Source organism: Amphibalanus amphitrite, unplaced genomic scaffold (genome assembly GCF_019059575.1).
Source record: "Amphibalanus amphitrite isolate SeventyFive unplaced genomic scaffold, NRLGWU_Aamphi_draft 000100F_arrow, whole genome shotgun sequence".
In the NCBI taxonomy this organism is placed as follows: Eukaryota; Metazoa; Arthropoda; class Thecostraca; order Balanomorpha; family Balanidae; genus Amphibalanus; species Amphibalanus amphitrite.
In genome coordinates, this window is record NW_024881595.1 from 713,964 (window position 1) to 727,343 (window position 13,380).

General features: G+C 47.5%; 2 protein-coding genes across 2 annotated transcripts; one reads left to right on the forward strand and one right to left on the reverse strand.

Annotated features, from left to right (window-relative positions):
* LOC122380534 (divergent protein kinase domain 2A-like) lies at nucleotides 1-7,182 on the forward strand. The gene is made up of 6 exons (XM_043363760.1): nucleotides 1-86; nucleotides 2,180-2,987; nucleotides 3,220-3,360; nucleotides 3,720-3,879; nucleotides 4,306-4,430; nucleotides 4,751-7,182. Exons 2-6 carry the CDS (start codon nucleotides 2,331-2,333, stop codon nucleotides 4,958-4,960), a joined length of 1,293 nt encoding a protein of 430 aa, XP_043219695.1. The 5' UTR covers nucleotides 1-86; nucleotides 2,180-2,330; the 3' UTR covers nucleotides 4,961-7,182.
* A 205-nt stretch (nucleotides 7,183-7,387) lies between these two features.
* LOC122380535 (leucine-rich melanocyte differentiation-associated protein-like) lies at nucleotides 7,388-13,324 on the reverse strand. Its single transcript, XM_043363761.1, has 7 exons — nucleotides 13,120-13,324; nucleotides 12,694-12,794; nucleotides 11,760-11,883; nucleotides 11,387-11,526; nucleotides 11,019-11,139; nucleotides 10,051-10,153; nucleotides 7,388-8,523 (listed from the first exon to the last, which is right to left on the reverse strand). Exons 1-7 carry the CDS (start codon nucleotides 13,159-13,161, stop codon nucleotides 8,444-8,446), a joined length of 711 nt encoding a protein of 236 aa, XP_043219696.1. The 5' UTR covers nucleotides 13,162-13,324; the 3' UTR covers nucleotides 7,388-8,443.
* Nucleotides 13,325-13,380: the final 56 nt, after the last annotated feature.

Here is a 13,380-nt window from a genome sequence, read left to right on the forward strand (position 1 = left end):
CGTTGTGCCTGCCTAACTGGATTCCGCCTGGAAGATTATCAGAATAATTCAAATTTGAATTATTAGAATGTTATTTATAAGCACGGGTAAGGTTTTGTTGATGAGCAAGGGGTGGACACTGGTCATGGTGGATCCAGAAAGGCGGCTTTCGATGCTGCGGCGGTTCTACTCTGACTCAATAAGCTCCTTTGTTTTGGTTTTTCTCAGTTGGGGAAACTACGAGGAGCCAAACAAAAATTGGATTAGCCAATCGGCAGCTGGAGTGGGCGGGGCGATGACCATATATGGTCATAAAATCAGACAACTTCATCTTTTCAATGAATTTTAGCATTCAAATGAAAAAATAAGGCATAAGAATGTTTTTTAACCACACAAGGCCACCACTCACCCGGTGCATATTTAACTGGCGGCCCTAAATCGCAGAGTTACAACGCAAGGTCAAACCGTGATTGGCAAATATGGCGGATTGAAACAGGCGCCAAAAACTGTAAGCAGTACCGTGGTTTATAAATGTCATTATTTTTATTATTTTGTTTATGGTTTTTCTAATTGTAGTTAAGTTATTATTTTAGAATTAAATATTTTTGTTTATTGTAATTAAATTAAATCTTTTAACAATTTTCTTTCATAAAACCAATCCATTTATTGAATGGCCAGCTGATTGCGATGCCCAGAACCTGCAGAAAAGCCGTTTTCCTATCGCCATTTTCGAGTCAATTCGCCGAATTTAATCAAATCACACCAATACCTAGTGAAAAATGGAAGCCTTTTCTCTCCAATAAGTGGACGCGATACCGCAAGTACCGGCTTGTAATACCGTTTTTCACCCTTAGTAGCGGGGGCTGCATTTATGCCCATATATGGTCATCAAAAGTCCATTTATTGACCAATCCATTTTTTGACGTTCGCCTCGTAGTTTCCCCAACTGTTCTGGAAATTCCTAAGATTTTGCTGGTGCTTTTGTTTGCTTGCTTATTTGGTGCTATGCTGATGGATGAAAATTTTAAGCCATCAAAATTGTTAAGTTTCCCTTTAATGAGAGGAAGGCAAATAGATGTTGTCATTTGTATGCTGGGGAGGGACAAGTGACCCTAATGCCTCTCGCCCCTTGGATCTGCCAGTGAGGACTGAGGGTAGGCAAGTGGGTATTGGTGCTTGGTGGGGCAGGTATCACCAACAGTAAATGGTTTATGCATAGTGGCCTCATAATGTACCGGCCTTGTATGTTTTCATCAGAAAGCTATTGGTGGGGCCCGCCGCATAGATCTCAGCAAGAGGACAATTAATTGATGATGATGTTGTGATATCATGATGCTCAGCTCATGTTGTGAAAAATATTTTGCTATGGAAGCTAATGGATGTCAATGGAAGCACCAGGTTGATATTTATGTCCTAATGACCAATAGGTACTGATCTAAGTTTCTTTTTAGGCTGTTGCCAATTCCCAATGGTGTATTACATTTATGGTCATTTCATTGCTTCAAACAAATGGCAGACAGATACATCAGAATTCAGGACACTTAAATGCTTTGCTAGTGCTCAAAGTAGCAAAGCAGTATCCATCCATTGTGCATGGCTGATGGGAAAGTCCTCTTTGGATTTGCTGGTGCAATAAGTATTGTGCAGTTTGTTTTTGCTCACTACCTACATCCTGTTTGTGTGATATTGACAATGTTCAGTTCAGGGTTTATGCCTCCACTCATGGTGGCACTGTCCAGTGCCCATTCCTCATTGTCATCGATTGATGTATATAGTCACAAGCCAGAAAAAGTCGAGATTCCAGATCTTTTGGCCTATCCAATTCCAGCATCCATGCTACAGTACCTTGTCGATATTTTGTTAGGTGTACCTAGTTGTTTTTTTTTCTTTTGGCCTATTTCTTTGTCTATGATCATTTTTATTCAGTACTCTTGAGCCTTGACTTGAGTTCAGCAGGAAGCTAACCCAACTCAATTCCCTTGTTGATTTGTATAATGTAGGCATTTTCAAGTGGTGATGAAATAATCTGATGGTTCAGCAAATCATGTTCAATCATTTCAAACATACACAAACATTGCACTGATGAGCTTGCACTTAACAGGAAAAAGATATGATTGACAAACCTGAGGGCTATGTTTTTTCTCTTATTTCAGTTGTATGTGAAATTAAGTGAAATTAAATTGGGTATTTCCTTTTGCAGAATGGTGATGCTGGGTCGCTTCTTCCAGAAAACATCTCATGCTTATCAAATGCCCACCAAGTCAGGCAGACCTGTACCAGCATGAAGAACCTTTGATAAATATTGGTCAAAAGGTGTACGTGATCCATCAGGGTCACCCAGTGATAGTGAGATGGCTCGCGGACGGCTGCTTCGGCCCTCCGTGCTGCACCGCCAGATCGCCAACATGCGCGTGTTCCCGCGTGTGCGGCTCGAGTGCTGCGTACTCATAGCCATCGCCTGGTGCGCGCTCGTCACCTTCCTCTTCATACAGTACGGCGAGGACCAGGTGCACAGCAAGACCCTCCAGGAGACAAACAAGTGTCCCGTCTGCTTCGGACACACCAGCTGCTTCATGCTTCACTCGAGTAACATGCACGTCGTCAAGCTCACCGGCCTGTCCAAGGTGTCACTCTTCAACTACATCAACGTCAAGAACGTGTTCTTCGGCAAGTACAAGGGTGACGAGATCGTGCTGAAGAAGCTGGCGCACGACTCGGAGTTTGCCGAGTTTGACGGTCGCGTGTGTAACGGCTCGGCGCGCTGTACGCCTCGCGGTCGGCTCTTCACGCGGCTGCTGCGCGGCGTGTTCCCCGACATCTCCGACGGCCGCTCCGAGTCGCTGGCGCTCGCCGCCGGTGTCGGAGACCGCTTCCTGCGCGAGCACCTCACCTGTCCCTCGCAGCGACTCATGCGCAGACTGTTTGACGCGCTCGCCGACGAGTCCAAGGAGAAGTTCCTTCACTTTGCCACGATGCTGCTCATCAACGCCGAGCCGCTGCTGCTGCAGGTAAGTAATAGATAATGCAGACCAACATTCTGGTGTGCATTATATGTCCAAGAAATCAATTTGTATCTATCTGATATGTCGTTCTGCATTCGTGTTATTTTGTGAATATATGTAGCGTACCGCACTTGTTGATGACGTGTTCCCTCCATTGAGACAGGATGGGTGTTGTAATATCAGCTTCCACTTATCGACCCTGCCATGACGTTGCCCGTTTCCTCCGTCCACGCGCCAGGCGTTTCCGCAGTCGGAGGGCTGGCCGTTTCCGCGCTACCTGGGCGCGTGCGGCCGGCTCGTGATGGAACAGTACGTGGGACCGACGCTGGCCAACTTCCGAGACGCCCCCTGGCAGCAGCGGGTCGAACTGGCCCTGCAGGTGGGGAGACACTGCCACAAGTCCAACCCAACCACAGAGGGTTCGGTTGGACTTGTGGGGATTCAATACGGTTTGGATAGCAAGCTACTAAATATGTACTTGATGTCTTTGGCTTGTCACTGTTAAGTGTTTTCTTTACGCTCGGTGTTGTAGTCAATGCTCGAAGCTTCTAGTGCTACTGCCGCCCTTTCTATATTTTGTGTGCCGTGTATGTTTCTTGGACCGGATATCCGCTGTATGTTTTACATTTGGAGCGGATATCCGCTTAAATATATGTTCATCGCTGCAACCAACCCGCACGTTGCGACTGAGTGTGCATCGCTACCGTCCCGCTCACCACTCGCTGTGTATGTCCCCAGCTGCTGGAGATTGCCGACATGCTGACCACAAACGACAGCGACTTCAACCTGTACATGACGGACGTGACTGCCGACAACCTGGCCGTGGATGCGGACGGACGCGTTCACCTGGTGGACGTGGAGGACGTGGTCATCGTGGACCGGCAACAGCTGGAGAAAGGTTGGTCGTGAGGGAGGGTTACAGTGAACGCGCTATTTGTCTGTGCAGCAGGAAGAAGTTGGATAGATTTTACAGTCTAACCGGGCGTGCACGACTGCTGGGGTGATGTGTAACAGATGTCGTATTTAAATCGATGTGAAAATGGTTTTCGGATGGGGAAAACCTTTAAGCGATCGCGATTGAAAGAAACCAGCATGACATTGGCTTGACTGAATAGGGACGCTCATACTCAGATTGTTTCCGGTGTTTTGACTAAGTCGTTTTGTCGTTTTGTCGTAAGAGTCGTTTTGCGCTCTCTGGTGAATATTAATTGTTTAGGTACGCTAGTGCGATGTTATTATCGGCGCATGCTTGCGAAATGAATTTGCAAAATCACAACCGACATAGAACGTCGAACGACGCCCCCCCCCCCTTCTCCCCACGCAGACGCGCCAGCAGACTGGAACAAGACTCACGTCACTCCCATCCTCTGTGACGACTGCATGGGTTACGAGGCCGACCAGCTGTGCGGACACCACATCTCCGATCACAACTACTTCGCAATCTGCAAGGTGGGTCCTGGTGTGCCCAGGTGGGTGTGGATAAGATCGGAGTTGGTTCGGTTAGTGACCTTACAGAGTGACAGCATCTGCAGAGTACAAGCGGCGCAGGTTATAGACAGGACGACTAATATTGTTTTTGCTGATTGAATATATTTTATCTATGTTCTTTGCTCACACCAACGGCTGCATCTTTCATATGTTGCGGTTGCGGATAATGGAAAACGATTAAATGTTCTCACGTGGTTGCGATACCTTTCATCTGTCCCCATTCGCTCCCTGCCTTACCCTTCCCAGGTCTGACCCCACCCCACCCGCTGTCCTGCCGACAGGGCCTTCTGGCGCCGAACGCGTTCGGTCGCGGTATGTCTGGCGGCCTGCTGCACAGCGTGCCGGCGCTGGTGACCTCCACCCACCCAGAGTTGGAGCGCTGGCTGCGCCTCTGCGCCGACCCGGGACCCGACGGCGGGTCACGCTTCGGGCCAGCCGCCGAGCTGCGGCGAACGCTCAACCAGGTGCTCGAGGAGGCCAGTACTGAATGACCGAGGGGGCAGAGGGATTGTAGGTTTGAGCTTTGGATGCCGGGGAGATTGTGGTGTGGGAGGTGGGATTGTGGGATACGGGACGGGAGGCAAGAGGTGACATTTGGGACTTTAAGGCACGGGAAGGATGAAAATGTTTATTTGGTAATGAGCACTAATCGTTGACACGGGAAGGACTGGCTGGTTATGAGAACCATCGGGTGACAGGGGACTGGATTCAGAGTTTCCCTACCCACTGGGATATTCTTGGAATGACATTCTGTGGGAGAAGAACTGTTGCAGAAGACTGGATTAACTTTATCATGACCTGAATGGCATGATGCCGACTGAATACTTCGGAATGAGGCTTCCAGTAAAGGAACGGGATATTATGATCGATTACGGGCATACAATAGACTCATGACATGAACGAGCAACAGCCTAGACCACACCGTGTTCTATGCTCTAGGTTTGTCTTGGCTGCGTTCGTACAGCGCTGTGACTGCGTCCATTTCTACCACCTTTGCCGATTTTGAGTGACGCCGTGTCCCTCAAGTGTCCGATCATGACCACTAGTGCCCCTTTGGGAGGCCTGCTTTCTAACGTGCGACTTTTGCACTTCTTACGCGAAACATAATCGAGGGGTTTTAGCCCAGAATTTGAATCACAGCCATTGTGTGCCATCGAACGATACATCTGTACATCTGTAAATTCACATAAGTGATTTCAGGATGGCTAAGGTCTGGCTGCTCTACATAGGTTCTAAGGCTTCTTCGATTCCCGGTTTTAGTCTTTTTTCCTCCATGTGGTTCTTTCTCTTTTGCAATTGATTTCCTGATGAGTTAGATAGCCATGACATTTGTGCCGTTGTCATTATTTGGTTTTATCATTGTCTAAGGCAGTCTAGCCATAGTTTCATACTTGGGTTTCTCGCCTTATTTATTGAGTTTTCTGCGGAATGGTGGATACGAGTATGCGTCATTCAACCGAGTAGCCGATACTTTCGATTGTTTTCGTTCGATTTACTGAGAAGGCGTGGGTAGTCTCAAGTCTATAATGGAAAAAGTCTATAAAAGCGCCCAACTCTTGCCGTATAGCTTGCACCTATCGGCTATCACTTTCGACAACCCCAGAGATATGCTTAAAGCGTGCGTTGGCCTACGGGCTTCCATGAAAAACTGTAGGTACCGGTCATGTGCTGTCGGTGGCGGGCACGTTGATGGTATGAGCAGCTGCCATAGGACTCTCTGGTGTTTGGGACTTAGGTGACCGGTTCGCAGTGTTTGCCTCTTGTGTTGCTACCGCGCAGCACTCACGACAGCTCGCCTAGCTTTATACGGGCATTGGCGTAGACGCGACCGTCTCTGTGTGTGTAGATTACCACGACGCTTACACGCAGCTTCCAGCGAGCAGTGGCGATAAATGTTCCAGTGTCGAGCTTAGACGTAGATCGTTGTTGTGACATTGATGTTAGAAACGTGTGCAGGCAGGCGCAGAAATGATTTATTTTTGCATGTGTTTACTGGCTTCACCTGTAGATGTGTAGTCGTTTTATGAGTTGTTCTGAGGAAGTGTTGCATTTATATCGTGAACGTATCAAAGAGAATGTTTATTGTTTATTCCAGGACACCTTAGTGATAGGATGTCTTCGATGGGTCTGTGTTTTATTGGATCCAGTAGGTTGGAAGCAGTCATATGGGTTAACCGTGTGTGCCTGACAGCTGCCAGTAATACTGAATTACTCAAGTCATCTGTGTCCATGCATTAGTTAATTGCACCTGTTAGACATTCACAACTCACGCAATTAATTGTATTTACATTGTGTTCACTTCAGTGCACCTGTACGAAGCCAGTGGTCTTACGCAAGCGCTTGCGACAAATATTGTGAGATCACTAGAGCGCTCTATAGATCGTGTTCGGTGTTCAACGGTAGAACAGACGTGTTAGCATTGTATCAGAGCTTTACACCGCTGTGTAGCCGTTTCGTGTTGTACCGTTTGCATGACATGCGCCACACATCGGCCGTAAGTGTGTACTGTATGTAGGTGGTAGAATTCCTTTACAAGGCAGTCTTCTCAGTTGTTCGACCGGGCGAACGATGTGGTCGTTCTGGCCTGGTTGGCAGCAGTGTTCATAGTCGGCCCCCGCCGGGGCCGGCCCCATCCATCAGTGTTTTGTAGGTGTTCATCACACATCGAGGCTGTGGCATGTGTTGTTTTCGTAATATAAACGCTGAAACGTCCTATCAATGTATCCGTTTGATTACCGGGTTCGTTCAGCCTGAATAGAAGCCAGATGGATAACCTCCCCGTGATGGACCAGAGGACATAGCATTTCACATCTTCCACGATTCACGAATCAGGAATAAATCGCTACCGCACTGTCCCGTGCCAGAAACGATCGAGCTGGACACACTAGCTTACCGGGAAAGTAGAGGTGCACAGGAAATAAACATTTTTCGGAATGTATTGCCTCACGCTGCCTATTCAGCTAGAATTGCACTTGGCGGAATGTGGGGTTTTACTCTCGCCCGGGGTTCACATTGCAGCTCGTCTGTTTACATAAAATTGACCACAGCACGGGGACCTCAGTACAGGCACGGGGACATACTGAGGCACGGGGACCTCAGTATGTTATTCGGTGGATAATATCACACCCAAATCCAGCTAAGAGCACTAGAATAGAACAGCATCTTTCACCTCGTAATTACAAAACGATATGTCGAAGACCCATGCATTATACACATCGTGAAATTACATCGCGGTGATTGCACAATGTTTATAAAAATAGCGTTGTAAGCTCTGCATAAATGCATGAAAAATACGATGTGAATGCAAATAACTATAGGATATCCCACAAGATAAGTCATCGGCGAGGGAAAGGCACTAGTAGCCTTGTTCCTTACATGATCAAAACATGGAAAGATGAGACCAAGAAGGGAAATGAACTGAGCCTTATCCATATTACGACGCATTTCTCAACACATCCACGCTCGTCCCAAATCTAGACGATGCATATTGCATATAGTTGTTGGGACCCAATGCCCATTCACATCATGCGCATTTATAAAAGTGGTAAGATGAAACGCGGCAGGTCGAAGGAAACCTGCGCCGATAATTCCATTCCCATTAACTACAGCCTCGGTAACATTGCAATGCACATTTTATGGCGAATTATTAAGTCACACGATCCATCTCTCTACCACAGGAAGATTGCGATAAACAGTCATAAAAGGCAATAAAACTCGCAACGAGGAGCCACACAGCACTATAAACATCTCAGCGTAACGGTAGCAGTGGCGTGGCCTCATAGTATGGGATTAAACGCTACCGTGGCCGCTGTATTACAGCATACTGACACTCTGTCGTCTCACAATTCACCGACAACTCACCACCACATCTCACAGGCGGGACACACTAGTCTGGATCCCAGCGACACCCCGCGACACTGGATATAGGTAGAATTGTGCCTCAAGACCCCACTGATGCGGACGGTACCTCCTGGTTAGAGGTCCGAATTCCTGATGAACCGGTTACCCTCGGAGTGTTTTCCGACGTACCGGTACGCCAGCTGGCCGTACACCGCTGTGGGAACGCGGGGGGATGGTTACACACACGGAGAGAGAGATGAGAAGGCACGGTAGTTTTGAAGTGCCATGTGATGTGACATCAGCTTATGTCGTTGATGTCCGAAGTCTAGCTAGCTACTGAACTAGAGGTCCAATAAGGGTGACTGATTCCAGAGAATATTTTGAACAACTTCCTCTTATTTCATTTGAAGCAAAATTAGCGTAAATAGGCATGGAGGCAAAAAAACGGGCACCAGCTAGCTGTTCGGCGAGATCACACGTTGAAGACGCATAAAAAAACTGTCAAACTGCAAAGAACAGGTAAACTTATCATTCTAGTTATATTGCTGCCCTATATCGTTCTTTGGGAATCATTGACCCCCGTTACCGTTCGTTCGTTCGTTCATTGGGGTTTACGGGCGCGTCGACTGCGGTGGTCATTTTGCGCCCATAACGCTGTACTGGTAAAGCGGATATGTCAACAGAGAACTGACGAACTGAAGAAGGCTAGAACTACTTGAGATACGTTATACTAGTAAAACGAGTATATCACAGGAAAACTGATGGATTGAATATAAGAAAAGATGCTGCCGGATAAAACCCAGGGTGAGTTATCACCCAGCAGGTGGCGAATGGTGGTGCCTGGGGGAATGCGGCCGAGGCAGCGTGTCCGGTTTGGTTCGAGGTGCGGGCAACTTAAGAGAATGTGAGTGACTGTGAGCGGCACGGCACAATGGATACATGTTGGTTGATCATATTCTCCACGGAGGAGATAGCCATGCGTTGCATACGTATGCCCTATCCGTAGTCTGCAGAGGACCACTTCATGGTGTCTTTTGCCTTGAAAGCAGGACTGCCAGGGCTCCAGAGTAGGTTTCACCTTTCGTAGCTTCTCGGATCCATGGAGACGCCACTCTGTCTGCCAGCTAAACGTCGTAAAAGATCGAACGGCTGGGTAAAAATCGCGAGCCGGCAGAGGCAAACGACGGAGGCAGGGGGCCGCGGCCGCGCGTCTTGCGGCCGCGTCGGCAAGCTCGTTGCCTCTTATGCCCACATGGCTCGGTATCCAGCAGAACTGGATGAATTTACCTGCTCGTTCCACCGACGTAAGACGAGATAAAATGTCTTGTACTATCGGGTTGTCTGGATTAAAACTCCGTAAAGATAAGAGGCTGCTAAGGGAGTCTGACAAGATCAGATAGCAGGAGCTGTCAGACACCTCGATAAAACACAAAGCCTTCTCAATTGCAACGAGCTCGGAAAAAAACAGAGGCAGAAGTTGGCAAAGAGAATGTGCGTGTGTCATGACCAGTCACAAAAGCGCAGCCGACACCATGTTCTGTTTTCGAGCCGTCTGTAAAAACCGAGGTAAAACCATCATATGAGGCAATGTGGACCCCCGTTACCATTCCCACGTGTTACATATGACCCCATTTTCCACCGTTCACTGTGTATATGTCCGCCCGTGCGTTTATAAATATCAGCCTCTGCGCGCGCGGTCGGCACGCACGTGTCTGAGTGTGCGTCTGTATTGTATACTCACGTCCTCGCTTCTGTCGGTCGACCGGGGGCGGCGGCGGCGCGATAGCCGAGTCGAGGGCGTCCATTCCCCACTCTGTGCGCGCCGGGCCGGTCGGACCGCTGAACTGTGGAACAGACCGGAGGGAGCGTGGTCAAAGGGAGATGTCTGTCAGCTGGATGGCTGGTTTATAACGTGGCAGGGAGGAAATGGTAGTCATTAGCATACATCATAAAACACATGGATGTTCGGCTTATCACGGGAGATCCGGCGCCAAAATGGACTACTAAAGGTACGACTTATTGCCCCGTCGATAACTGTTATATGTTGTTTTCTTTGCACGAAATTCGTGAGCCTCTGTTAAGTTAATAGTATTTTTTCCAAACCCGCATTAAAGCGACCTGCAATGGGGCATGCTATATACTTGATCAAACAAAACCAGCTGGAATGACAGTGAAAATTGGCCCCAGATAACGCGACAATGTGCGGAAAAGGCAGACAAAACGTCAACACAGCAGACACGACCAATATCAAAGTTTCACAGCAGAAGCCGACAAAAAGAACTGTCATGGACACGCCAAAACGCGGAACAGCTTCGGCCGTTTGTCACTGCCAGACTTGGATGTGTGTTCAATACAAACGACTCCGGCCGGCCATGCACTGGAAGGAGTTTTAAGTGGTCCGCCAAGAATGTGCCCCCGTCACGCTAGTCACGAGGCAGCAAGTTTGCAGTTATTTCCCGAAGCTGTTTGAAAGTTACGTTTGTTGACGTGATTGTTTGTTGACAGCAGCAATGCACTCAGGAGGAGATAAGTGGAGTCATTGCAAAAAATGAGACATTGCAAGCTTACATGACCCACTACGCCGATAAGGTTCTGACACCGTTTTTGCCTGCTGTCTAATCAAGCTACTTAAATTCGGTCGGGCCGATCCATGGAATCAATAGCGTTAGGCTCTTTTCCTCGCTTCCACCCGTCTGTTCGGTCACTCACCCTGATGAGGCGCGCGGTACGGCAGTACTGGCCCCGTCGCTTCGCCTCCAGACGCTCCTTCCGCGAGACGACCATCGAGTCCAGGAACAGCAGGTTGGGCAGCATGTAGAGCACATACAGTCTGAAAGGATGCAGAGAAAACGACTCAGTGTGTGTCTCAATATGGAATTTCACAAACAATTTGTGTTCAGAGGGGTGGCAACGACAAAATTTCGCCGCGAAACTCATGAACAGCATATCCTTAGAGCGTATTCTTTCTAGCAATGTCCTGGTGATTTTAAGCCTCCACACTAGCAACAGATATTGCCAACACATGTCTGCTGGTGACACGCACTGTCCTCAGTCCTCTGACCCTGTCAGTCGCTGACCTGTGTCGGGCGTAGTCCTCGGGCGTGAAGCGGTCTCCGGTGAGCTGGTCGGGGCTGCACGGGTTCCCCAGGAGGCTGAGGTACGTCAGGCGGGTGGCACACCTCTGCAGCGTCACCAGCAGCGGCTCCAGCTCCTCAATCTATCCACAGCAGCAGTCAGGGTAACCCAGAGGCCATGTCATGGCAGTGGCTGGTCGAGATCTTATGGTAAAGATGAATATCTAATGCATTTTGCAAAATGGGGCAACAAAAAACTAGTTCAATGCCCAAAAACTTAATTTGTCAGATGTATTACAAAACTCAAATAACAGTGTTCAAGTTCTGACATCACTCCAGGTACTTTTATTCAAACCTATCTTGTCTGAGTTCTGACCTTGTTCTTGTTCAAAGACAGGGTGTGCATTCTCGGCATCCTGTTCAGCTGAAGACAGGTGAGCTCGTTGTTGTCCAGCACCACCTCCTCCACCCTGGGGAACATGTCCAGTCCCTTGGATGTTCTGCAAATCGGGCAACAAGAATGTCTCTCAACTCAACCCTTCAGCCTTTGTAACACCTGAATTCAATAGCATTTTCAGCATCAGACACAGGCCAGAGGGCACAGCTTCAAATATGCTGAAATCATCAATCTTGGTTCTGAGAGAATAGTCTTCTAGTAGGATCCTATTTCAGTGCAAAAGAAGGAATAAAAAATAACTTAATCAGCATACTGGTGACAGGCAATTGATTTTCATAAGAAAGGTGAACTTCACAGGCATTTTGGTGTACCTATCAGCTGCTCCAATCTACATTCTGCATGATATAGCAAACCAATATTAAACTAGCCATTGAATTTTCTTTAGGGTAACGGGATTAAGTGTTAATCAAAGTGCATTCCCATTGCTCATTGCTCATTGCTTGTAGAATCACTGGAGATCAAGCAACATTCATGTTTACATATGCATACTCGCTGACAGACTTGACACATATCAGCATTGGACATTGGTATGAGCAACCCAGGCCGTTTCATGGCCTGACACTGCAGTGCCCTATGCTGCAGTGCTGCTATGCTGCAGTGCAGTATACCGCTTACCGCTTACCGCTAAGCGGTAAGCGGTATAGATGCTATACTGCGCTGCCAACACCATGCTGCGCTGCTGCATTGGTGCTGTATTGGTGAATTTGTGTGTTTGAGACAATTTTGGCCTAACATTCCAGCATTGCAAGCATCCGAGTGTATTGATCTTTCCAAAAAATTCAAATACACTGCTGCGCGTAGTACGCTGTAGCATGGTGCTGTAAAACAGAGCCCAGTAGCACTATGCTAGTACCTGAGTTGTATGGAGCTGAGGTTCAGCCTTATGGTGTCCTTGGCAAACAAGCCACACACTTCCCTCGGAACATAGCCACCTTCTGAAGCAAACACATGCAGCTGGAAAACATCCAATGTCAGTATCAGTGACATCAGTGACATGGATAAGTTCATTTATGCCTTGTAGATGCATGCAAGTGAGCATGAATCCTGCATGGTTTGTCAAAATGAGTAGGTTGATCAAACACATCTCAGTTTATCATTAAAAGAAAACAAAATCAGCTACACTATTAAAACTTAGGCGTCCAAACAACAAATTATCGTGAAAATACACAGAATCTCAAAAAGACAAATAATGAACACTATCACGGCCAATATTTCATTAATATTGGGATATCAGACACTGCCACAAAACATTACGATAAGGCTGGATTGGAACACCGACCTCTTTGGATTCCTCAATGAAGTTATAGAGCTCATTTTGCATTGCCGTGAAATACGGTACGATGGGCACACCGGAAAATGTAAATAGGTATCCTTTAGTAGAACAAATTACTTTTAATTGTGACCTAACTATAGAAATCCGCAGGAGCTCTTCGCACTCCACGAATATCTGTTAAATTCAGTTTTGTCACTGCCGCGCCGTGAATGCGGTCAATGAAATAATTGCATTCTATTTTACTGCTATTTTTTGTAGGTAATAACA